Here is a 23,694-nt window from a genome sequence, read left to right on the forward strand (position 1 = left end):
AATACAAATACCATATAATTTCAGTTATATGTGGAATCTAAAAAGCGAAACAAATGATTAAACAAAAGCAGAAACAGAACTTTAAATACAGAGAACAAACTGATGGTTGCTAGAGTTAAAGGGATGTGCAAAATGGGTGAAGAAGAATGGGAGATACAGGCTTCCAGTTGTAGAATGAATAAGCTGCAGGAATAAAAGGTACAGCATAGAGAATATAGTCAATGATGTTATAATAGTGTTGTATGGTGACAAATGGTAGCTGTACTTCAGGTGAGCACAGCATAGAGTTGTTGAATCACCATGTTGTACACCTGAAACTAATATAATGTGTGTCAACTTTCTCAAGAAAAAGAAATAAAGAAATGAAGGAAGAAAGAAAAGAAAAGAGGAAAGAAAAGAAAAGGGGCGCCTGGGCGACTCAGTCGGTTAAGCGTCTGACTCTACTTCAGCTCAGGTCATGATCTCACAGTTTGTGAGTTCAAACCCCACATGAGGCTCTGTGCTAACAATGTGGAGCCTGCTTGGGATTCTGCCTCCCTCTCTCTCTTCCCCTCCCCTGCTTGCTCTCTATGTCTCTCTCAAAATAAATTAAAAAAAAAATTTTTTAAAACATGGGGATTTTTTTAGTGCTTTGTACTAGAAGTGGTTTGATAGCCATTATAAGAAAAAGGCAACATTTAAGTTGTTCTAATTAGCTTCTTTATATTTCATACATTTCAAAATATACTGATAGCTTTCTTCTAGATGACTACTACATTCACTCTCTCTGAAGATATTGTATCCCTAACATTTTTTTTTTGTCTCTAAGCATTCTGTGCGTACCATCTCTCTTATTTCTTACCCTTCTCAATCTAGAGTCCCATGTTTTCCATTAAATTTTTGTGACAGCTCAATGCAGCTTTGCTTCTGAACGCTTCTTTTTGTAACGATTGTCACATATACCTTTTACTTTGTTATTTATTATGTTATATATTTGTTTATATTCACCATATTTCAAACAGTATTAGAGAATGAAATATTCTCTTCAACCTCAAAAGTGTAGCTATTTTTACAAAACTATGGTGATTTTGTAATCTGTATCATTTTATATATGTGAAATATATGTTATGGTAAATTAAAATGTGCTGCAATCTTTTCAGACATGCCATCATCAGACCATTAGGATATTGTATTAGGATATTCTGAATTCCTCTTATTTTTGCCTTCTTCTAATGGGTTTTTCATTCTCTAGAAATGGTCATATTATTGTTCTGAATAAATACCCATTCTTCTGATATCTATTTACTCATTTATTCATTAATTTATACACATGGCAAGTACTTATTGTGTACTAATCCTGAGTGAATCATCGTGTGAAATTTTGACAATTCAGCAGTGACTTATACCATAGTTTCTATCCTCATATAGATACAAATCTACTATGTGTTACTGAAGAGAATCTTTTGGGGAACAAGGAGGACTTCCTAGAACAAGTGACTTTTAATTTGATATTTAAAATAAGATCAAGAAGGGATTGGACAGAGAAGGTTTGGAACAGGGAGGCTTCCAAGCAGAAGTAAGAATGTGTACAGTCTCTAAGGCAAAGAAGAACAAGATGTGGTCCTGATTAAAATTAATTTGTCTAATGAAAGAATATGTTTTCAACTTATGAGGAAACTACTAATAAAATCGGACTATTACTTATTACATGGAAATATACAAACATTTAAGTTACTTTCACCATTTCACTAGTGTGGCCTTTTATTAAATACTTCATCAGCAAGAGAGGCAAGTTAATATATTTTTGGCTTTGGATTTATTGTAGACACCATCCAACATAGCCCAAAATATCTTGGAACTCTTGTAGGAATTTGAAATTAGGACATTCAAGAGGATTAATGTGGAGTTTTTTCCCTAGAAGCAATATATAAGAAGGAAGCCTTTTACAGAATTTGGTTTGGAGGCTCAGAATTTAAACATTGATCTCTGTTCCTTTTCAAAGTGCAGGGACTTTACAAAGTGAATATTTTACAATGCCTTATGGCTCTGAAAATTATAACTTAAGTCCAGGAGCATCATTTATTTAAGCAAATTATGTGTAAACATCATAAACAGTGTTAATTTATGTTGAGTTTGTTAGTTAGCAATATTTATATTAATTAGCAATGTTGATTTTACTTCATTAGAAAATGCATAAACCTCCAGTGAACATTGAAGAATTCTTAAAGTTTCAAAATTGGGTAAGTAGTACATCTATTTTATGTGCCATTACATCTTTTAAAACATCAGTTGTGAAGATATGGAAGGCTTAAGAAAAGACTGAGAATAGAAATTCAAAAAAACTACATTTCAATGTGGGAAATACTTATAAATATTTATCTCCTTTCAGTAGGCTCTATCTTGTAGCCTTGTCAATATTCTATTCTCTTTTTGACTTTGAGAAAATTTTAGATCTATATCCCATCAGAAGGATGATACAAACGTTTCTATATAATTTTGCTAATATGTTTGTTTTGAACATTTACACCTTAAAGAATACCTGATAATTATTCGTACTTCCCTCATTTATCCATGTACCACAGTTTAGACTCACAGGTAATTTGCAGGGGTGGTGTATCAGTTTCTTTGATTGTTGAATCAGGGTGAAATATTCAAAACTGTGTTTTCATGTTGAAAGCTCCTGTTTCCATTGTTAACATTTAAGTACTGACTTCTGGAGTTATTGGGCTTGCTACAAGTTTTCCCTTGGGTCTGTTTACTCGTGAGTCTGAAGATCAGGTTTGTTTTGCATCGGAGAGTGTCAAGGACTAGGATAAAGATGTTAGTGTGGAAAACAGAGAGAAAGGAGACTTTTTAAAAATGAGGTGTGTACATACTTTGAGTAATTTGGACTGAATAATTTGTACCTATTTATAAACAGAATTTGCTATACTAAATTTGCAACTAAACTGTTGAGAATAGAATTGCAAAAATACCTGTATTTTTAACATCTATTTTCAATTCTTTGTTTAAATAAGTTTTTTTTTAACGTTTTAGAAAAGCACTGAATTCCCTTTAGGAGCAAATAGAATATGAAGATATTCCTAGTTTCCAAGAGTTTATTTCAGTCACTGTAGCAGAGCCAAATATTTTAAACTATTATTAGCACAAACTTTTTGCAACTACAGTAAAACCTTGGTTTGCAAGCATAATTCACTCTGAAAACATGTTTATAATCCAAAGCACTTGTATATCAGAGCAAATTTTGCCATAAGAAATAATGGAAACTCAGATGATTCTTTCCACAACCTGAAATACTCATATAAAAATGATTACAATACTGTAATATAATATAAGATAATAAAAAATACAAAGTATAAAGAAAAATAAGCAAATTAATCTGCACTTACCTTAGAAAACCTTTGTGGCTAGTGTAAGGGAGACAAGAGAGGAGGGTTATTGTGTAGGACAGCATTCACTATCACTAACGGAATCACTGCTACCTATTGGCTCAATGGCATCTTTTTCTTTTTGTGCAACTTTAACAAGGAACCTATCCAACAACACTTGATTTTGTCTCCTTTTGAGGATTTTGCAGAAATGTGACATTGCATTGTCATTAAACAGATTCATCACTTGCACTGCTACAGCCTTATTTGGCTGGTGCTTTTCTACAAAATTTTGCACTGTTTCCCACATTTTACACATCTCCCTTATCTCATTTGAAGTGAGGAATTCCTCCACCTGTTTCTCTTCCTCTGCAGCCAAGATGCAGATGTAGACTTCTAAAATTGTGCAACTTCAGCTACTCACGTACCTTGTTCATACTTCTCCATGATTTCCTTAATTTATACTGGAATCATCTCCTTCTTACCACCTTTCTTTTCAACCTTTTTCTGTACAAGGGCCATTGTATACACTTGCACGGGTGTTGACTATAGTACAGTATTGAATTCTTCTCATATACTGAAATCAATGTAAGAGGCAATAAGGCAGAGGAAAGGATCTATATCTGCAGGCATCCTGACCTAGAAAGAAGCAAAGCATTCCTAAGCTTACTTTTGTATGGAAAAGCAAAGGACTGTCCAAAGGTGCTTTGAAGTGACAAAAATATACTAGTTCCAGTTGTGGGCACCTTCCAACATTCTGAAAAATCACTGATTTCTGCCAGACACCACAACCTGAGACTGAGCAATCCAAGCATGGGAGACAATCACCCACAATTCCACAGTGAGAGAGAGAGAGAGAGAGAGAGAGAGAGAGAGAGAGAGATGGAAGAACCATAGGCTCAGTTGTGATCATGTGACGTTCGGGGTCATGTACTACTCATATTGCAAGACATCGCTCATATATCAAGTTAAAATTTATTAGAAATGTTTGCTCATCTTGTGGAACACTCACAGAACAAGTTACTCACAAGCCAAGGTTTTACTGTATTTTGATTTAAATAATGATGGAAACGTGCTATAGCCTAATCACAATGTTTGGGGTCTTTTTAATGCCAAGGGGAAAGGTTTATAGTTAAACCAAAATCAGCAAATAATTTTGGAGATATTTGGACTATACCATCATATATGCTTAAAGATCTATGATTTCAGATGAAAATTTCTAATTATTTGAGTTGGAAAATGCATAATCACTCTGCTTAAATTAAGAAGAATGCTAATCAGGGGCGCCTGGGTGGCTCAGTCGGTTAAGCGTCCGACTTTGGCTCAGGTCATGATCTCACAGTTCGTGAGTTCAAGCCCCGCATCGGACTCTGTGCTGACAGTTCAGAGCCTGGAGCCTGCTTTGGATTTTGTGTCTCCTTCTGTCTCTGGCCTTCCCCCACTTGTGCTCTGTCTCTCTCTATCTCTCAAAAATAAATAAATGTAAAAAAAAAAAAGAATACTAATCAAATCAAGATGACAGGTTTATGCCAGCCCTTTACCAAAAATAGAATAAAATGAAAATCAAAGCAAATGTTTTATTAATGGCATGTAAGAAGCACTGTCCTTGTATCCAAAGGCCACCGTTTATATTGATAGCTTTCAATTTTTATCATATGGCATTTGATAAAGTAACGTATATCTATTTGTACTGTTTTATCACTTATAGATTTATCTGTAAAGTTGTTCTTATTGTCTCGATTTCCCAACCAAATACTTGTAATCTGTAGTTACTTTTTTTCAAGACATGACTATGTCTATGTATTGCCATACTATTGAATATTTGAAAGCATCCAGGAATAAAATGATTGGATATTTAATTTCTTATTTGCTGGACAAAACTTTTGTCTTATAGGCAATCATAAGAAAGCAATAACTTCCTCAAATTCATTTAAGAAATATTTTTGAGTGCCTATTACAATTAGAATATACTAGTGAATAAAAAGAGGCAAAGATCCCTGCCTTCATGGTACTGCTTTTTTTTTTTTTTTTTTTTTTAGAATTGAAGCATATGATAAACAAGCAAATGAATAAAACAAAACAGAAATTAAAATATATTCTAAACTGCTTATGGCCTCCTGGAAAGCCTATCTATTAATTTCCCTCTAAAATATAAAAGCAAAGGTGTGTATCTGCATAGTGGTGTAGTGGTTAAGGACAGAGGCTCTGGTGTCAGATTGCCTGTGTTCAGATCCCAGCTCCACTACTAGTTAGCAGTAGACCAGTACCTGGAACCTACATGTTAGCTGTTAGTTTCTCATGTCTTATCACTAATCTTTCATCACATCATCTAAAGATGTCTCATTTTGGCTGATTTCTACCATTTTTATTTTTCTTTTGTAATTTTAATATTTTGTACCTTCTACTCCTGTCTTTCCCCTCTTCCTATTTCTTGTTCTAGCTCTGTGTACTTTTTTTTTTACCTTCGGTCATTTCTCATTTATCTATTTGATCAATTCCCACATTCTCTTCCTGCTTCTTTCCCTTTTACTCCATCACCATTCTGTTTCTATTTTTATTTTTATAAAAATATTTTTGTATTCTGTTTTTATAACAGCCTCTTGTTCCACTAGTGTTGCATTACTATCAACTCTTTGACTTATCCTGTTCATTCATTCATTAATGATTTTTATCCACTACCTACCAGATGCCAGGTACTGTTCTGGACCCTGGAAATACAACAATGAACAAAAAACAGAGAATACTCCTTGCCATCATGGAATTCACATCCCCCTCCTTCTGCACTGTTTCCCTTTAGTGTTACACTTTTTTAGTCCTTTTCAGTTCTTTAGGTACTCAAGAGTTGGTTTGAATTCTTTCCTTATTTACACATCACATTTGATCTTCACTGATGTTTATTTCTTACTCTGCGTCCTGTTTTTCTGCTTTCATGTGACTTTTATTTAGGAGTACTTTATGTCCGTATCAATTTTCATTAACAAGTCTGCTACACTTATAATCCATACCTAGAGGGTACTCAGATCCCTACTGTGATTTTTCTCAGAAGATCAAAGGTACTTTATGATGGAATAATTATTTCAATCCCATTGTCTTTCTTTAGGGAACAACCTATTTATTTATCTGTTTGTCTGTTTATTTATCCATCCATCCATTCATTCTTTAAAACCCTCCTTTTTTTTAAAGCTTAAGGAAAGAAGAGTTAAAAGTCAATTCTTCTAACCCTGGTCATTCTTCATATTTTTTACTCATTTTTGGAAACCTCAGCACTTTCTTTTAGGGCTTAGGACATGGGTGAAGACCTAATCATATGTTCAGTAAACAAAATCTCTTTTCAAACTTCAAGAGAGCCCTTCTGTCTAGCTACTAGGCTCCATCTCTAGTTGTGTACCAGTATGTCATATTCTGTGCCTCTGCCACTGCCAAAGTTTAATTGCAGTAATTAAACATAACAAGCACATAGCCGATTCTTGCTTCACTGACCTTTTAAATAAGATAAATGTCTTCCTGAAGTTATCACTGAAGACTATAGTGCTGTAATGGAGAATTTAACTCTTTAGGGAACAGAAATTTCCAGTCCAATTCTTTTGTCTCTTTGGAATTGGAATACATTTGTTTTTAAATTAATATAATCACTGTGGACTCCAGATGCTTAAACCCTAGTAGTGTTGATTTTCTCTCTGCCAGTAACGACATCATTTTTGCCTGGCTGCTCTTCTGCCTGTTGGCTGCTAGTTGACTCCAGTTTACCTTCCCTAGGACTGGCCACAAAATTTACTTTCAGATGATACTCTATTCAAGGAGCAGGTGGTTGAAGGAAAAATAGAAAGGAATACTAAATGAAAGTAAATAGAGAAATGAGGGGCAAAGGCTAGTATGATCTGCCACAAGATCACCGTCTGGTATCCATTTAATCATACAGCCACGAAGAAGCCAGTGAAAAATCAGAGCTTAGTTATGCATCACCTTATTCATGTTAATGTCTTTGGGACACCAGTCAATCCCCTGATTACCTTGGGAAAGTACAGAAGACAGAATCTTATATCAGGCTTATAGGATTACGGAATACTTTATTCACCTCATAATATACTTCAATATCTTGGGAACAAGGATTGTGATATCTCAAGTCTGGCATAAGGATACATTTTTCATTAAGGTTTGTGTATATTGTAAAATCTTGCAAATGCATTTCCATTTTAGTCTCTCTCTTCTCTCCCAAATCTCCTCTAACAATAGCAACACATGACCCCTAGGGACTGTGTTTTCAAATGTGGCTGTCATTCTGACTTGACAATGTTTGTTTCCAAGAATTGCATCCTGTGATTATATCTTATTCTTCCAAAGTCTTTGTACTTTTTGATACATAAGACCCAAATTTTAATGCAGGAAACTTCTCTAGGTAGTTGTGTATTGTTTAAGATACAATATGTAGGAGTTGAGAGATGGCCCTTAGGTATCTAAGTGTATTCTTTTTTCTAAAATGGTAGAGGGACATAGATACCTGTAGGAAAGTTTTCTAGAGTTAGAACCTAGATATTATTCAGGTACCTGCTATTATTAGAGAGCATAATTTATAAATAAGACATGTATGATGGGTTCAGAAAGTCTTTAAAGGAATAAAAAGGCAAGTGGATTAGACCAAAGCTATTTAAAATTTTAAATAATTCCTGATCTGCAGACTTCATATTTATTCCCATTTAGCTAAATTCCCAGAATATCTCACCCAAATTCCATTCAAGAGTTTATTCTCTGCAGATTTTCTACCATTGCAAAAAACATTCTTTTACTCATACACCTTTCTTAATGTAGGCCAACTTTTTTTGTTTTGCTATTAGTTGATTATAATTAAAAGATAATCTTGTATTTAGATTTGCAAATATTGTTATGAAACTCCTTCCTTTCCCTTCATTTCCCTTTCTCTTCTTCCCTTACTCTCTTTCCTTTCCTGAGCAATTTAGTCCTGAAGCCACTTTGGGACCCAAACAAGGCAGGTGTCCATATTGGCACTGGGGAGGAGGATGTATTGTGATGGCCCTGGGAAAGCTATCTGAATTCAACCATGGTGAGGAGGGTATACATGTGACGCCTAAGGTCCAAGGGAGTGAGATGATATCCACCTGTGGCTGGGGATGAGGAGTTTTTCCAGGGATGTATGGAAGTAGGCTGTGGCTTGGTATGAGAAGTCAGAGCTCAGGTAGGAGTAAGGAAGGTATCCCTGAAGAATTGGCAGCCTGGCATTGGATGTCAGAGTCTAAGCAGGATGAAAAGGGCATCTACATAGAAAAGAAGCTCCCAGTGAGAGGAGAGATTGGTTACCTGAAAAGATTGATCAAATAAGTACATATACTAAAGATAATGGCAACTAGATTTTTCACTGTTGGAGGTGGTAATTGTACTATGAAAAGAAAGAAAACTAGAATGTTTGGAATTGGAATTCCAGGTTTCACTGTGAACTCATAGTTTTAAATACAGTAAAACCTTAGTTTGTGAGCGTAATTCATTCCAGAACCATGCTTGTAATCCAAAGCACTTGTATATCAAAGCAAATTTCCCCATAAGAAATAATGGAAACTCAGATGATTCATTCCACAACAGAAAAATATTTATATAAAAGTGATTACAATACTGTAATATAATACAAAATAATAAAGAAAATACAAATGTAAAGAAAAATAAATGAATTAACCTGCACTTAACTTTGAAAACCTTCCTGGCTGGTGTCAGGGAGAGAGAGGAGGGTTATTGTGTAGGACAACTTTCTCTATCACTGATGGAATCACTGCTACCTACTGGCTCAATGGAATCTTTTTCTGCATGGGGGGGCCATTGTGTATGCTCGGACAAATGTTGACTGCAGTACAATATTAATAAACTCTTATTATATACTATATTTAATGTAACTTGTAGTAAGGCAGCAGAGGAAAGGGTCTATATTCTATATGTGCAGGCAGCCTGACCTAGAAAGAAGCAAAGAATTCCTAAGCTTACTCTTGTATGGAAAAGCAAAGGACTGTCCATAGGTGCTTTGAAGTGACAAAAAATACATGAGTGCCAGTTGTGGGCACCTTCCAACATTCTGAAAAATCAATGATTTTTGCCAAACACCACAGCTTGGGACCGAGCATCAAAGCTCAGGAGACGATCACCTACAATCAGTGAGACAGAGAGAGAGAGAGAAGAACCATTGGCTCAGTTGTGACCATGTGACTTTCAGGGTCATGCACTACTCGTATTGTAAGGCATCACTTGTTTATCAAGTTAAAATTTATCAGAAATTTTTGCTCATCTTGTGGAACACTCATAAAACAAGTTACTCGTAATCCAAGGTTTTATGGTACAAAGAGATCAAAAAAAGACTGGGGAATTTGTAGACTGAAGGAGACTAAAGACTTATGAAGCCTAAATGTAATACATGACACTGAACTAGATCCTTTTGCTATAAACAGCATTATTGGTTCAGTTGATAAGACTTGCACAGAGTCTGAGAATTAGGTAGGAATAATGTATGACTGCCAATTTCCTGAACTGATGGTTATATTTGATTATGTAGGAGAATGTTTTTGTTTTTAGTAAATACACACTAATGTATTTGAGGAAGATGGGGCATCAGTCAAGTAAGCAACTTATTTTCAAATGATTCAGGAAATAAATTTTTTTGGTAAAACATTTGAAACTTCTAATCTTTATGATTGTTTCACAGTTTCAAAAAATGCATTTAATAAAAAATTATTCTGTGTTGTGCAATATTTTGAACACCTGAAACTAGCATAACATTGTATGTTAATTACATTTCAGTAATATAAAAAAAGATAATGCAATGGAATTAAGTCTCAATTTTAGCTCATTGATTTTGAATTCTATTATTTAAATTCATCAAAAATGATTTAGGTTGTATTCACTCACATTTTTTGCAGGATTATTGGCCAAGGGAAATCTATTTTGGAGACAGTGATAAATGGTTACACACTGTAAAGAAAATGAAAGAAGATAGTTCATTTACGTCAATTTATACACATCTGTGGGGAACTGTCCCTCGAATACATGATGCAATCATTACCATGGAGTCAAGATTAGGGGAATGTTCAATTCTTTTGAAAAACCATGCCTCTAAAATATTTGAGTGGAACAGCATAATTTCTGAGACAAGTAAACTTTATTTCTTTATAATGGTAAAGTAATGGTCACTTTTGTGTGTCTGCATGTCTGTCTCTGTGTGTGCATTCTCATAAAGAATGAAATCCTAAGGTGTAAAATATCTAAAAACATAAAATTTATTTTATTTTAAAACTTCTTCATTTCAACATAGTTCCGTCAAGATTTTTAGTTGAACATGAACATGTGGATATAATGGAAGTGTTGTTAGAACAAAGCCTAAAATAGTTGTGAACTTTGTTAAGCTAGAGTGGAGGTAGCAGAATAACAAGAAAACAGGGTTGCATCAACTCTGTGTTGGTAGCAGAGACAAGCAAGGCATCAAGGGTCAAAACATAAGAACAGAAACACCTAAAACCCAAAGTAAGGTGAGCTACATGAGCTGGGTTAGCCTGTAGGAAGTGTTCAGCATTCAGTAGTGAAAAACTACAGACTGAATGAAGAGCATATCTGCTAGTAATGATTGTTTTTACCTTTTTTCAGTATTTATATAATATTTTTCTTATCTAGTTGTATTTCTTAATGCTTAGAAAGTAGCTTTAGGTACTAATGGTGATTCTTGTATTATTCTTTATTTAGTGGGCAAACTTTTCATAATACAATCCTTAAAAATGATAATATTGGTTTACTTACAAAGTCTTTTCTGTGTGTTAAATATATTTAATTAGTTATATTAGATATCTGACCTCCTTTTTTACATCTTGATTTGTCAAATTCTGACAATGTGTTTAATATACTATAAATTCACTACTGTTTTAGTTTAAATTTTCTTACTGAATTTTTCATCATTTTTAGTGTTAAAAGTGTTTTTAAATTATATAAGCTATATATATAGCTTGTATGTGTGTCTGTAATAGAGGGAGGTATAGAGAGAGAGTGAGCACAGGTGTACATTTTCAAAAAATATTTTATATTTTATATATATTTTATATATACTCATTGTCCTCAATATGTAAATGTCTGAGCTTCAACTCAGGTCTAGGTTACCTGACTTCAAAGTAGTCCCCCGTAATCTTTCACTGGGCCTTGCTCCAAAGTACTGTACTTTATTGAATTTAAGGTGACCATGAAATAACCAAATGTAAGTAGCTAAGCTATTTGAAAAACATGGGCTTATTCAGTGGGAAAGAACTGAGATAAAACTTTAGATTTAGGAGGAAGTACCAAAGACAAATTAGTTAGAACATGACAATTCTAAAAAAAGGAAACCTAATACAGTATTTGTACATTCAACTAAGGGTATGTGTGTCTAGCATTATGCTTATCAAAATAGCTAGTTGATCTCATTAAATAGTTTAATATGTAATTTCTTTAAAGTATTTAAATTTTATCTAATCATTCTTTTAAAGGTTCTAAAAGAAAATTGGAAAGATACAAGGCATTTCTAAGGAAGCACCATAAGAGAAAGAAGATAATGGTATGGATTTGTTTTCATCTTCCTTGAAAAATTATATTTTCACAGAAAATATAATTACTATAATTTCCTAGATAAGCACCGATAGCATTTTTAACATTTCCCTTTAGTCTTTTATTGCCTGTGTATCTGTTTATGGGTTTTTAAAATAGGTGGACTCATATTCTTCTTTACACTCAGTATTACAGTGTTGGCATTTTTCACATTACTATGTTACTTGAAGACTTAATGTATACAATACAACCTCCAGCTATTTAATACTTTATAATAACCTACTTCACTATTATAATAGTGCAGATTCCATGTCAGTCCTCTTCCTTTAGAAAATATTAGCAATTATTTTTTATTACCTTTAGAATTGCTTTGTCAATTTTTGTTAAATCTCTTTGAGTGTCTGATTAGAATTATAATAGACTTCAAATGAACTTTTAGAAACCTAGTCCTTTTCAAAAATACATTCTAAAATTATATAATGTTACAGTCATGAAGACTTTAAGTGCCACCACTAGCCTACCCCCCTCATTAAATATTGTTTTTTAAATTTCAAAATTACTTTGTTTATTCCTGATTATGATTCAGGTAGTCATTTTAGAGAATCAGAAGAAATAGATAAGCAATAGAAAGGATAAGCGCTGTAATTCTATCATTTATCAGCAAATCACATGTATCTCACTATCTAGTTGTCACTTTCACCTTTCTTTTATTTTAAAAATAATTCAGAAAATTTGGATTAAATTATACATTTCTTGGGGTGCCTGGATGGCTCAGTTGGTTGAGCAACCGACTTCGGCTCAGGTCATGATCTCATGGTTTGTGAGTTCGAGCCCCACGTCAGGCTCTGTGCCGACATCTCAGAGCCTGGAGCCTGCTTCTGATTCTGTGTCTCCCTCACTCTCTGCCCCTCCCCCACTCATGTTCTATCTCTCTCCATCTCAGAAATAAATAAACATAAAACTTTTTTTTAAATTATATATTTCTAATTCATTAAATGTATTATGAAATTTTCATCAATAAATATTTTTCTTCACCACATTAAGCATAAACTAATGTAATAGCTCTTTGGTTAGACACTTAAGTTAGTTTTCATTATTCAGTATTATTTACAAAGCTGCTCTGAACTTATTTGGAGCTAAAGATTGTGCTCATCCAGGATTATTTTCTTAAGATAAATTTCCAGAAGTGGAACCACATGGGAAAAGGAATGTGAAAACCTAAGTGTTTTGATACGTATTGCCAAATTGTTCTCTACAAAAGTAGTACCAATTTATATTTGTAACAATAGAGTTTGTGATTGATCCCTTACCCATTTCCTTGTCCACATTTAATACTATATCTTTGAATGTTTGCACAGTTGATTGGCATAAATGTTATCAATTGCATATGTTTTACTAATGAAGTTGATACTTCAGGTTTTTCTTAGCCTTTGTGTTTCTATTACTCTGAGTTGCCTATTTATGAACTTTGGCCATTTGGGGGGCTGTTCTTTTTTCATTTTTACAGCTGTTTGTACTTTAAAAATGTTAACCCTTTCAGTAATATGTGTTATACATATTTATACCACTTTTTTTGTAGCTTTTTAGCCCAAAGAAGGTTTTTTTTTTTTTGGTCATATAGAATTTTATATTTTTATGGATCTATAATTTTCTATTGAAGTTTTCTGCCTTTAGTGCCATAATATTTAAGAAGTCTTCCTTCATCACAAGATCATACATACCTTCACCTGTGTTCTGTTGTATCATTCTTGCAGATAATTGTGTGTGTGTGTGCTTAATTCTTTAATTCATCTCATGTTTATTTTTGTGTAAGGGAGTAAAACATAAGAATTTTGTTTTAGGTCATCAGTAAATGTGTGTGATTTTCTTCATGTAAGGTCTAAACATCCCCTGTCAAATTTATTCTTAGGTATCTTAAGTTTTAATTACTAATGTCACTGAGATTTTTTCCATTAGTTATTAAATGGGTTATTGTTGGTATATAGGAAATTATTTTTGGTATATACATACTAGTCAATAGCGTTAGTGGTTTCTCATCTTGTCTTCAATTTAGAAAGAATGATAGTACTTTGCTATTAGGCATCATTTTAAATGTTTAGATAGCAATCTTTTTTTACACAATAAAATTTATTTTTATTCCTAGTTTATTAAAGATATGTGTATGTGATGTTGATAGAGATCAGCTATAGCTGTAGATATCTCCTTGCTCAAATACTTGAAAAAGAATCTCCATGGTTTGAAAAGAGAGGAAGATAATCCACAGTGATGATAGCAGAAGCTACTTTCAACTTTTAATCTATGAATGTGTCGATTGCATTAGTAGCTTTTCAGAAGTTGAGCCATTCTTATATTCTAATATTCTCTTCTTCTATTCTTATATTTTTAGGGTATACTTTTTTATTACATTACTGGATTGGATTCGCTATTGTTTTGTGTGGATGTTTGCATGTGTGTTTGATAAGATATGATTTTCTTTTGGTTTTCATATGAAAATTACACTAATCCCAGAAAATGAGTTACTTAGCTATGTTTCTCTTTTAGTTTGTAAACTATAGAATATAGTAGTTACATTGGGATATCATTTGTTTTATAGATATATAGATACAGATTTAGATAGAGATAGAGATACAGATTTAGATATAGATTTAGATATCATTTGTCTTTTGGATGTTTGTCAAAAGTTGACTATGAACTTCTGTTTATTTAATTATTGTTTATATTTTGCAGGGGGATTATGTAAGTTGACAGAAATGCTGTGTGGAAGTTAACAGATTTCATAAATATCAACTTGGGTAGATTGTCAAAACATAATATTGAGTGAAAAAAACCAAATTACCCATTCATTAGTCAATGGACATATGGGGTCTCTCCGTAATTTGACTACTGTTGATAATGCTGCTGTAAACATTGGGGTGCATGTACCCCTTCATATAAGTATTTTTGTATCCTTTGGATAAATTCCTAATAGTGCAGTTGGGTAGTTCATAGTACCCATAGTTGGGTAGTTCATAGGGTAGTTCTATTTTTAATTTTTGAGGAACCTCCATACTGTTTTCCAGAGTGGCTGCACCAGTTTGCATTCCCACCAACAGTGCAAAAGTGTTCCCCTTTCACCACATCCTTGCCAACATCTGTTGTTCATGAGTAGTTTGTTTTAGAGGAGATGTGGTATATATATATATATAATGAAATATTACTTGGCGATGAAAAAGAATGAAATCTTGCCATTTGCAACAACGTGGATGGAACTAGAGGGTATTATACTAAGTGAAATAAGTCAGAGAAAAACAGATAACATATGATTTCACTCATATGTGGAATTTAAGAAAGTTAACAGATGAACATAGAGGAAAGTAAGGAAAAATAAGATTAAAACAGAGAGGGTGGTAAACCATAAGAGATTCTTAAATATAGAGAAAAAAACTGAGGGTTCCTCGAGGGGAGGTGGTTAGAGGGATGGTTTTAAATGGGTAATGGGCATTAAAGAGGGAACCTTTTGGGATGAGCACTGGGTGTTATGTGTAAGAGATGAATCACTGAGTCTACTTGTGAAGCCAAGACTATACTGTCTGTTAGTGAATTTGATTTTAAATTAAAAAAAAAAGCAAATTACCAAATAGTATGTACAGTTGATACGATTCCTTTAAATTTTAAAGACACACAAGAAGTGTTCATATTCTTCATGTATAGGTATACACATAGGTAAAAATCTGTTAATGGAATGGAAGGAATGCAAACCCAACAAAAACAATAGTGACTATCTGAAGGAAGGGAAACACTGAATAGAACTATAGAGATCATGGTAAAAGGGAATCTGAACTTTATACTTTATTATATAAATTTCACATTTTATTTTAAAAATTAGTGTTAAGCAGGGGTGCCTGGGTAACTCAGTTGGTTAAGCATCTGACTTTAGCTCAGGTCATGATCTCACAGTTCATCAGTTTGAGCCCTACATCGGGCTCTGTGCTGACAGCTCAGAGCCTGGAGCCTGCTTCAGATTCTCTGTCTCCCTCTCTCTCTGCCTCTCCCCTGCTCCTCACACTCTGTCTCTCTCTCTCTCTCTCTCTCTCTGTCTCTCTCTCTCTCTCAAAAATAAACATTAAAAAGAAAAGTCTTAGGCAAATACTAAAATGTCAACAGTAATCCATTCTAGGTTGTGGGAACATGAAAACACTGGTAATTTCTTTTTTCTTTTAATTTTTAAAGGAATTTCAAAAATTCTGACTTTTGAATTTTATCAGATAACTTCTGAGGATCTATTGCAATGACCTTTAGATGAATTATACTAACAAAAGTTTAAATTATTTTTATTGCTAAATGTGTTTTATTGGAATTTTATATCTGGATTTTAACATGTGTTATTTATATTTTTGTGGTATCTTGTCTAGGTTGTATAATCAAACACTAGTTCTGTATTACTGTTACTGTGCTCTTTGAAAACTTCTAGTATATCTTTGCTTCCCACAGAATAAAGCCAGGACTTTGAGATTAACATTAACATCTTTCTAAATCTGACCCCATCCTCATTGACTAATTATATCTGTAGCTCTCAAGCACACAGCTGTCTGTTTTTATCATAATTGATTTTATTTTCCCTAAATAATCTTTTTTTGCTCCTTTGCATACTTTTTTAAATGTCAATAATGTCATCTTCCTTCAGTTAGTAATCTGCTCTCGTTCTTTCAAATTTGTTTCCTTTGTCATTTCCTTTATGACATACATATTGTATAATGTGTGTGTTTATGTGTGTGATTTGCCTGTAAGTTTAGTTATTCCTGGAGGAAGTAGGGATGTGGAAATGATCAAAAACTAATGTATACAGGCTACTTGTTCTCTGTGTAAAGTAGAATGGGCGACATAGAGATACACCACCTAAACTGCCTGTCAAGGATCTGTTGCCCTAGCTGCTAAGAGTGCTTTAGGGGACACCCTTTAGCTGTCAGCCCCTTTCGGGGTTTGCTTCACCTACAGAGAACTTCCTCTTCTAAAGACATACTCTTCCAGGAACCGCCTAAATCCAGTGACTGATCAAGTTGGAGGTGGAAAGGCCTAGCTATTTCAACCCAGTGCAGGATAACTGTGATGGGCCCTTTCAGCTCTAAAGCCCTTTTTCTTTTTTTAAATTTTTTTTTCAACGTTTATTTATTTTTGGGACAGAGAGAGACAGAGCATGAACGGGGGAGGGCCAGAGAGAGAGGGAGACACAGAATCGGAAACAGGCTCCAGGCTCTGAGCCATCAGCCCAGAGCCCGACGCGGGGCTCGAACTCACGGACCGCGAGATCGTGACCTGGCTGAAGTCGGACGCTTAACCGACTGCGCCACCCAGGCGCCCCACTAAAGCCCTTTTTAGAGTGCTTTGAGGTTGTTAGGCATATATTACAGCTGACTTCTCTAACTTCCCAATTATGCCTCTCTCTTTGCCTTCCATAGATATTGATCCCAAAGGCACTCCCAGTAGATACTCTGCACACTAAATTTCACCTCAGAGTCTATTTCCCAGTGAACCAAAACGGCAATAAGTAGTTTTATATTTCTGTTATAGCCCTTTATCCCTCTGTGTTTTGTTTGTATACATATCTGATTCCCTTATTGAACTATGACTAGCTTGAGGGCAAGGACCATCTTTGTATTCCAAGCATCTAGCACAGCAACAGCATTCTAGGCTTCGGTAGCAGATATACACACACGCATGCACACACACACCCACACAAGTTATCTGAACAAATTTACAAAATATAAAAATTTTAAAGATTTTTAAAGATTTTGTTTTAAATGTTTTCCAGCTTTCAGATGAAATGGAGACGAAGAAGACTGTAGAGGTATTTAAAATTTCTGTTCTATGAGATTATGTATCAAAAGTATTATGTAGAGGGGCGCCTGGGTGGCTCAGTCAGTTAAGTATCTGACTCTTGGTTTCAGGTCAAGTCAGAATCTCACAGTTCGTGGGTTCAAGCCCCTCATCAGGCTTTGAACTGACAGCTGTGGAATCTGCTTGAGATTCTGTCTCCCTGTCTTTCTCTGCCCTTCCCCCACTCTCTGTCTCTCTCTCTCTCAAAATAAATAAACATTTTTTAAAAAGTATTATGTGGAAATGAAAAATGTTTATAATAACATAGATGTAGCTATAAATATAGATGGAGCCCTGAGGGAAGAGGTGGGTACATGTATAGAAGCTTTCTCCTGCCTTTCTTTATCGGTAGTTTAGCTAAAATTCTTGATCATTTGGGTTATGTCAAAGTTGGTTCTGAAATATGATTTTGTTTTGCTTTTGTATTTGGCATATGAATATGCCAGGGCTCTTAATTTCATGGAATCAGAAAATATGAAGATTTTTTTAAGGTAGGATAAATATTTTTCACTTATTTTAATAGGAGAAAGTGAAATAATTATGTTAAAGAATTATAGTTAAATATTTATCTGTCTTCTGTAGTCCTGTGAGACTGCTATACTGAAAAGGGTGAAGTAATTAGTGTTCTGTGATACTTCCCTCTTTCTAGGGTTGCAGCTTCTCAGGATTCAAAACAAATGAACTTACTCAACTACCCAGACATTTGGATGCTGAACAAATTTATCTTTTTATTTTAAAAACCCAGAAGTTTGATGTACGTAAACATTGTTATTGTATGATACATTTTGAGAATATGATTTAATGATTCAGACCTTTATTTAAATCCATGACAAATTAGGTATTAAGCATAAGCATGATTGAATTTTGAAGGCATTAAGTCTGGCAGGAAAAGACCAATGATATTTAATATCCTGATCACTAGAAAAAAAATGTATTGGACTCTGTGTTACTGCCTCAGGAGTCTGAGGTTGCTACTGTGCATTGCCTGGGCATGTGACTGTAACAAGTGTTTTCCCCTCCCTCTCCTGCTTTATCAGCTCAAGATATTTCAGTCTGCTTATTTTGACCCCAAAATAACTTATGGAGCCCTTCCCCACAATCCCCTCTTTTGTGCCTCCAAGTGTCTGGGGAATTTTTGAGTAGTATCTCCACAGGGTGGCCAGTTGAAAAACTGTAAGCATAGGAAGGTAACTAGATCATTGCCCATTGGTTGCCAAAGGTGGGATGAGAGTTGTGTGGTTACTAATACTGATTTCCCCCTTAAATATTAGGTGGTCACCTAACAAGGTTTCCATTTCCTGAAGGCTTAAACAACGCTCCCTTATCCCCAAGCAGATTCCTTTCAGACAGTTCTCTGAGATGAAGTTGGCTCCTGGTAGGCCCTCTTCCCCATCTTTCACCTCCAGCTTTCCTGTGCCTCTTTGTTTCTCAACCCAAAATCCCTGTTTGTTTCCTCTCCTACAATAGTCCATCAGAAGGAACATAATCAGCCATTAAGCCCCTTCTAATGGTTGCAGTGTTACAAGAAGTAGAGTCTGATTGACCTGGTTTGGATCTTCTGCTTACCCTCAGGCAACTATAGAGCACCTCTATTAACAACTATATCTAGATTCAGTAACGACACTCTCTCTTATTTTCCATGCTAATACAAATGTTTTTCAATTCTCTTTTACATTTTGTGGGATTTTGGTGACAGTGAAGGCTTAGTGTGACCTCTTTATGCAATCATCTGATCCCATTTTTGTAGAGAAATACTATAGGTGCTAATTATAGTTATGCCTGGATCAAGAGCATATTTATTTCTTTTCTCTGACTATATTTTCCACACTTTCCTCAGGAAAAATATTTTATTGTTATAAAAAAATTGTGATTCAAATCAGTTTATGAATGTTGTTCTAGATAATCTATAATATTTTTTCTAACTTTAAAACTCCATGTTCTAAGATGGTACTACTATATTTTAAATATGGATCCATGGGGCATCTGGGTGGCTCAGTCGGTTGAGCGTCGGACTTCGGCTCAGGTCACGATATCGCGGTCCGTGAGTTCGAGCCCCGCGTCGGGCTCTGTGCTGACTGCTCAGAGCCTGGAGCCTGTTTCAGATTCTGTGTCTCCCTCTCTCTCTGACCCTCCCCATTCATGCTCTGTCTCTCTCTCTCTCAAAAATAAATAAACGTTAAAAAAAATTAAAAAAAATATGGATCCAGTACATCTAACACAAATCAGAAGATAATCACATAAACAAGACATAAAAGTGCAGCTATGAGGAATTTTTAATATGGTTAATTTGGAGGATGCTTGCATTTTTGAAAGAAATAGTAAAGTGAAGAGTGGAAGTAGATATGGGTAGAGGGTGGATGGAGTATGACAAGCATCTGGGTATATCTTGGCATAGATACCCAGTGTTTTATTTGGTAATATCCCTAGCTGATTTCAAAAAAGAATTTAAATTGGTTTACTATAGCATATACAATGCAATAACATTAAAATAAATTATGAGGTTATAGTAAAGAGAATAAGTGTAGGAAAATAAAAATAATCAGAGAAGATTATTTCATAGAAATGCTTATGATAACAGACCAAGGGATTGAACTTAAGGATCTGAAACTTGCAAAGAGGAGGTTATAGGGCTTCTGTTACAGGAATGGAAGTATGGGAATCCATGGAATTAACGAATTCACCTAAACCCATCCAAACATGTTCCTTTACATACAGTCATTAATTTAGTTCCTTGATGAGAGAAAGTGTACATTATTCCCTCTACCTCCCAGAACAGAACCATGGTTACAGGTGATGCTTACTAAACACTTTATTGAATTAAAGTGAGTGAAAAATGACCTATATTCTGAATAAGATTAGAAAGCTGAGCCACAGGCGTAATGATATACATGAATAGAAATTCAAAAGAAAATTGGAAGTCATTTTGTCTAACCTAGACTCACTGTTAGGAAAAAAATAAAGTTCCAAGTTAGATAATCTAGGTTTTAAGATATGTTTACATTTACTTAAATCAAAAAAAAAAAAAGTATCACAGAGTGGTGAGAGGAGAAGAGAGAACCTTTTAACTTTTTCAGCTGTTCTTGGGGTTTTGGGGCAATTTCCAATTTTTGATTGTTTTGACTAAATATTGATATACTTTAAAGAATTTGAAATTTTACTGAAAAAGGAAGTTAGTGATACTAGACATAGCCAAAACAGAATAGAAGCAATCATGCACTTACTGTACACTGAAAAGAATCTTTGCTTGAAATTTGCAAATAATTTAAACAAAACTATTCAGCTTTTCCCTGTATTTCAATTTTCTACTTTTTTTCTTTATGTACTTTACATATTTCCTTATAATTAAGAAGTACTAAATCTAAGCTGTTAAGTACTAAGTACTAAATTGAAGCTGTTACCAATGGACTCCATACTATAATTAGTGTCCTATGAAAGAGAAGTGCCCCCACAGAATCATGACAAGGAATCTTTTTTGGCATAAAAGTCAGCATGATATCCTTTTGTAGACTTGTACTTGAGGAACAGTAATTCATACCTATAGATTTCATTAAAGTAAGTCTTGAACTGTAATGAATCTGGCATTTTAAAACTTTTAGTAAATCAATAAGATAAAATCATCTATCGAATCTGCCTATTTATTTATTTTTTTATTTTTATTTATTTTTTTTAATTTTATTTTATTTTATTTATTTATTTTTTATATGAAATTTAATGACAAATTAGTTTCCATACAACACCCAGTGCTCATCCCAATACCCTCCTCAATACCCATCACCCACCCTCTCCTCCCTCCCACCCCCCATCAACCCCCAGTTTGTTCTCAGTTTTTAAGAGTCTCTTATGCTTTGGCTCTCTCCCACTCTAACCTGTTTTTTTTTTTTCCTTCCCCTCTCCCATGGGTTCCTGTTAATTTCTCAGGGTCCACATAAGAGTGAAACCATATGGTATCTGTCTTTCTCTGTATGGCTTATTTCACTTAGCATCACACTCTCCAGTTCCATCCACGTTGCTACAAAAGGCCATATTTCATTTTTTCTCATTGCCACGTAATATTCCATTGTGTATATAAACCACAATTTCTTTATCCATTCATCAGTTGATGGACATTTAGGCTCTTTCCATAATTTGGCTATTGTTGAGAGTGCTGCTATGAACATTGGGGTACAAGTGGCCCTATGCATCAGTACTCCTGTATCCCTTGGATAAATTCCTAGCAGTGCTATTGCTGGGTCATAGGGTAGGTCTATTTTTAATTTTCTGAGGAACCTCCACACTGCTTTCCAGAGCGGCTGCACCAATTTGCATTCCCACCAACAGTGCAAGAATGTTCCCGTTTCTCCACATCCTCTCCAGCATCTAGAGTCTCCTGATTTGTTCATTTTGGCCACTCTGACTGGCGTGAGGTGATACCTGAGTGTGGTTTTGATTTGTATTTCCCTGATAAGGAGTGACGCTGAACATCTTTTCATGTGCCTGTTGGCCATCCGGATGTCTTCTTTAGAGAAGTGTCTATTCATGTTTTCTGCCCATTTCTTCACTGGGTTATTTGTTTTTCGGGTGTGGAGTTTGGTGAGCTCTTGATAGATTTTGGATACTAGCCCTTTGTCCGATATGTCATTTGCGAATATCTTTTCCCATTCCGTTGGTTGCCTTTTAGTTTTGTTGGTTGTTTCCTTTGCTGTGCAGAAGCTTTTTATCTTCATAAGGTCCCAGTAATTCACTTTTGCTTTTAATTCCCTTGCCTTTGGGGATGTGTCGAGTAAGAGATTGCTACGGCTGAGGTCAGAGAGGTCTTTTCCTGCTTTCTCCTCTAAGGTTTTGATGGTTTCCTGTCTCACATTTAGGTCCTTTATCCATTTGGAGTTTATTTTTGTGAATGGTGTGAGAAAGTGGTCTAGTTTCAACCTTCTGCATGTTGCTGTCCAGTTCTCCCAGCACCATTTGTTAAAGAGGCTGTCTTTTTTCCATTGGATGTTCTGTCCTGCTTTGTCAAAGATGAGTTGGCCATACGTTTGTGGGTCTAGTTCTGGGGTTTCTATTCTATTCCATTGGTCTATGTGTCTGTTTCTGTGCCAATACCATGCTGTCTTGATGATGACAGCTTTGTAGTAGAGGCTAAAGTCTGGGATTGTGATGCCTCCTGCTTTGGTCTTCTTCTTCAAAATTCCTTTGGCTATTCTGGGCCTTTTATGGTTCCATATGAATTTTAGGATTGCTTGTTCTAGTTTCGAGAAGAATGCTGGTGCAATTTTGATTGGGATTGCATTGAATGTGTAGATAGCTTTGGGTAGTATTGACATTTTGACAATATTTATTTTTCCAATCCATGAGCAGGGAACGTCTTTCCATTTCTTTAAATCTTCTTCAATTTCCTTCATAAGCTTTCTATAGTTTTCAGCATACAGATCCTTTACATCTTTGGTTAGATTTATTCCTAGGTATTTTATGCTTCTTGGTGCAATTGTGAATGGGATCAGTTTCTTTATTTGTCTTTCTGTTGCTTCATTGTTAGTGTATAAGAATGCAACTGATTTCTGTACATTGATTTTGTATCCTGCAACTTTGCTGAATTCATGTATCAGTTCTAGTAGACTTTTGGTGGAGTCTATCGGATTTTCCATGTATAATATCATGTCATCTGCAAAAAGCGAAAGCTTGACTTCGTCTTTGCCAATTTTGATGCCTTTGATTTCCTTTTGTTGTCTGATTGCTGATGCTAGAACTTCCAGCACTATGTTAAACAGCAGCGGTGAGAGTGGGCATCCTTGTCGTGTTCCTGATCTCAGGGAAAAAGCTCTCAGTTTTTCCCCGTTGAGGATGATGTTAGCTGTGGGCTTTTCATAAATGGCTTTTATGATCTTTAAGTATGTTCCTTCTATCCCGACTTTCTCAAGGGTTTTTATTAAGAAAGGGTGCTGGATTTTGTCAAAGGCCTTTT

General features: G+C 34.8%; 1 protein-coding gene across 15 annotated transcripts in view; it reads left to right on the forward strand.

Annotated features, from left to right (window-relative positions):
* Positions 1 to 23,694, forward strand: part of FAM227B (family with sequence similarity 227 member B) — a 210,456-nt gene that overhangs the window by 4,704 nt on the left and 182,058 nt on the right. For 13 of the 15 annotated variants that reach the window (XM_019832458.3, XM_045059341.1, XM_045059340.1 and 10 more), the window contains exons 3-7: positions 2,166 to 2,219; positions 10,259 to 10,490; positions 11,846 to 11,913; positions 17,692 to 17,727; positions 18,406 to 18,510. In XM_019832458.3, the coding sequence (XP_019688017.1) occupies positions 2,166 to 2,219; positions 10,259 to 10,490; positions 11,846 to 11,913; positions 17,692 to 17,727; positions 18,406 to 18,510 (495 nt within the window). The remainder of the gene's footprint in view (positions 1 to 2,165; positions 2,220 to 10,258; positions 10,491 to 11,845; positions 11,914 to 17,691; positions 17,728 to 18,405; positions 18,511 to 23,694) is intronic. The other 2 variants (XM_019832454.3, XM_023255381.2) reach the window with 2 other exon arrangements.

Source organism: Felis catus, chromosome B3, assembly GCF_018350175.1.
Source record: "Felis catus isolate Fca126 chromosome B3, F.catus_Fca126_mat1.0, whole genome shotgun sequence".
NCBI classification, from domain to species: Eukaryota; Metazoa; Chordata; class Mammalia; order Carnivora; family Felidae; genus Felis; species Felis catus.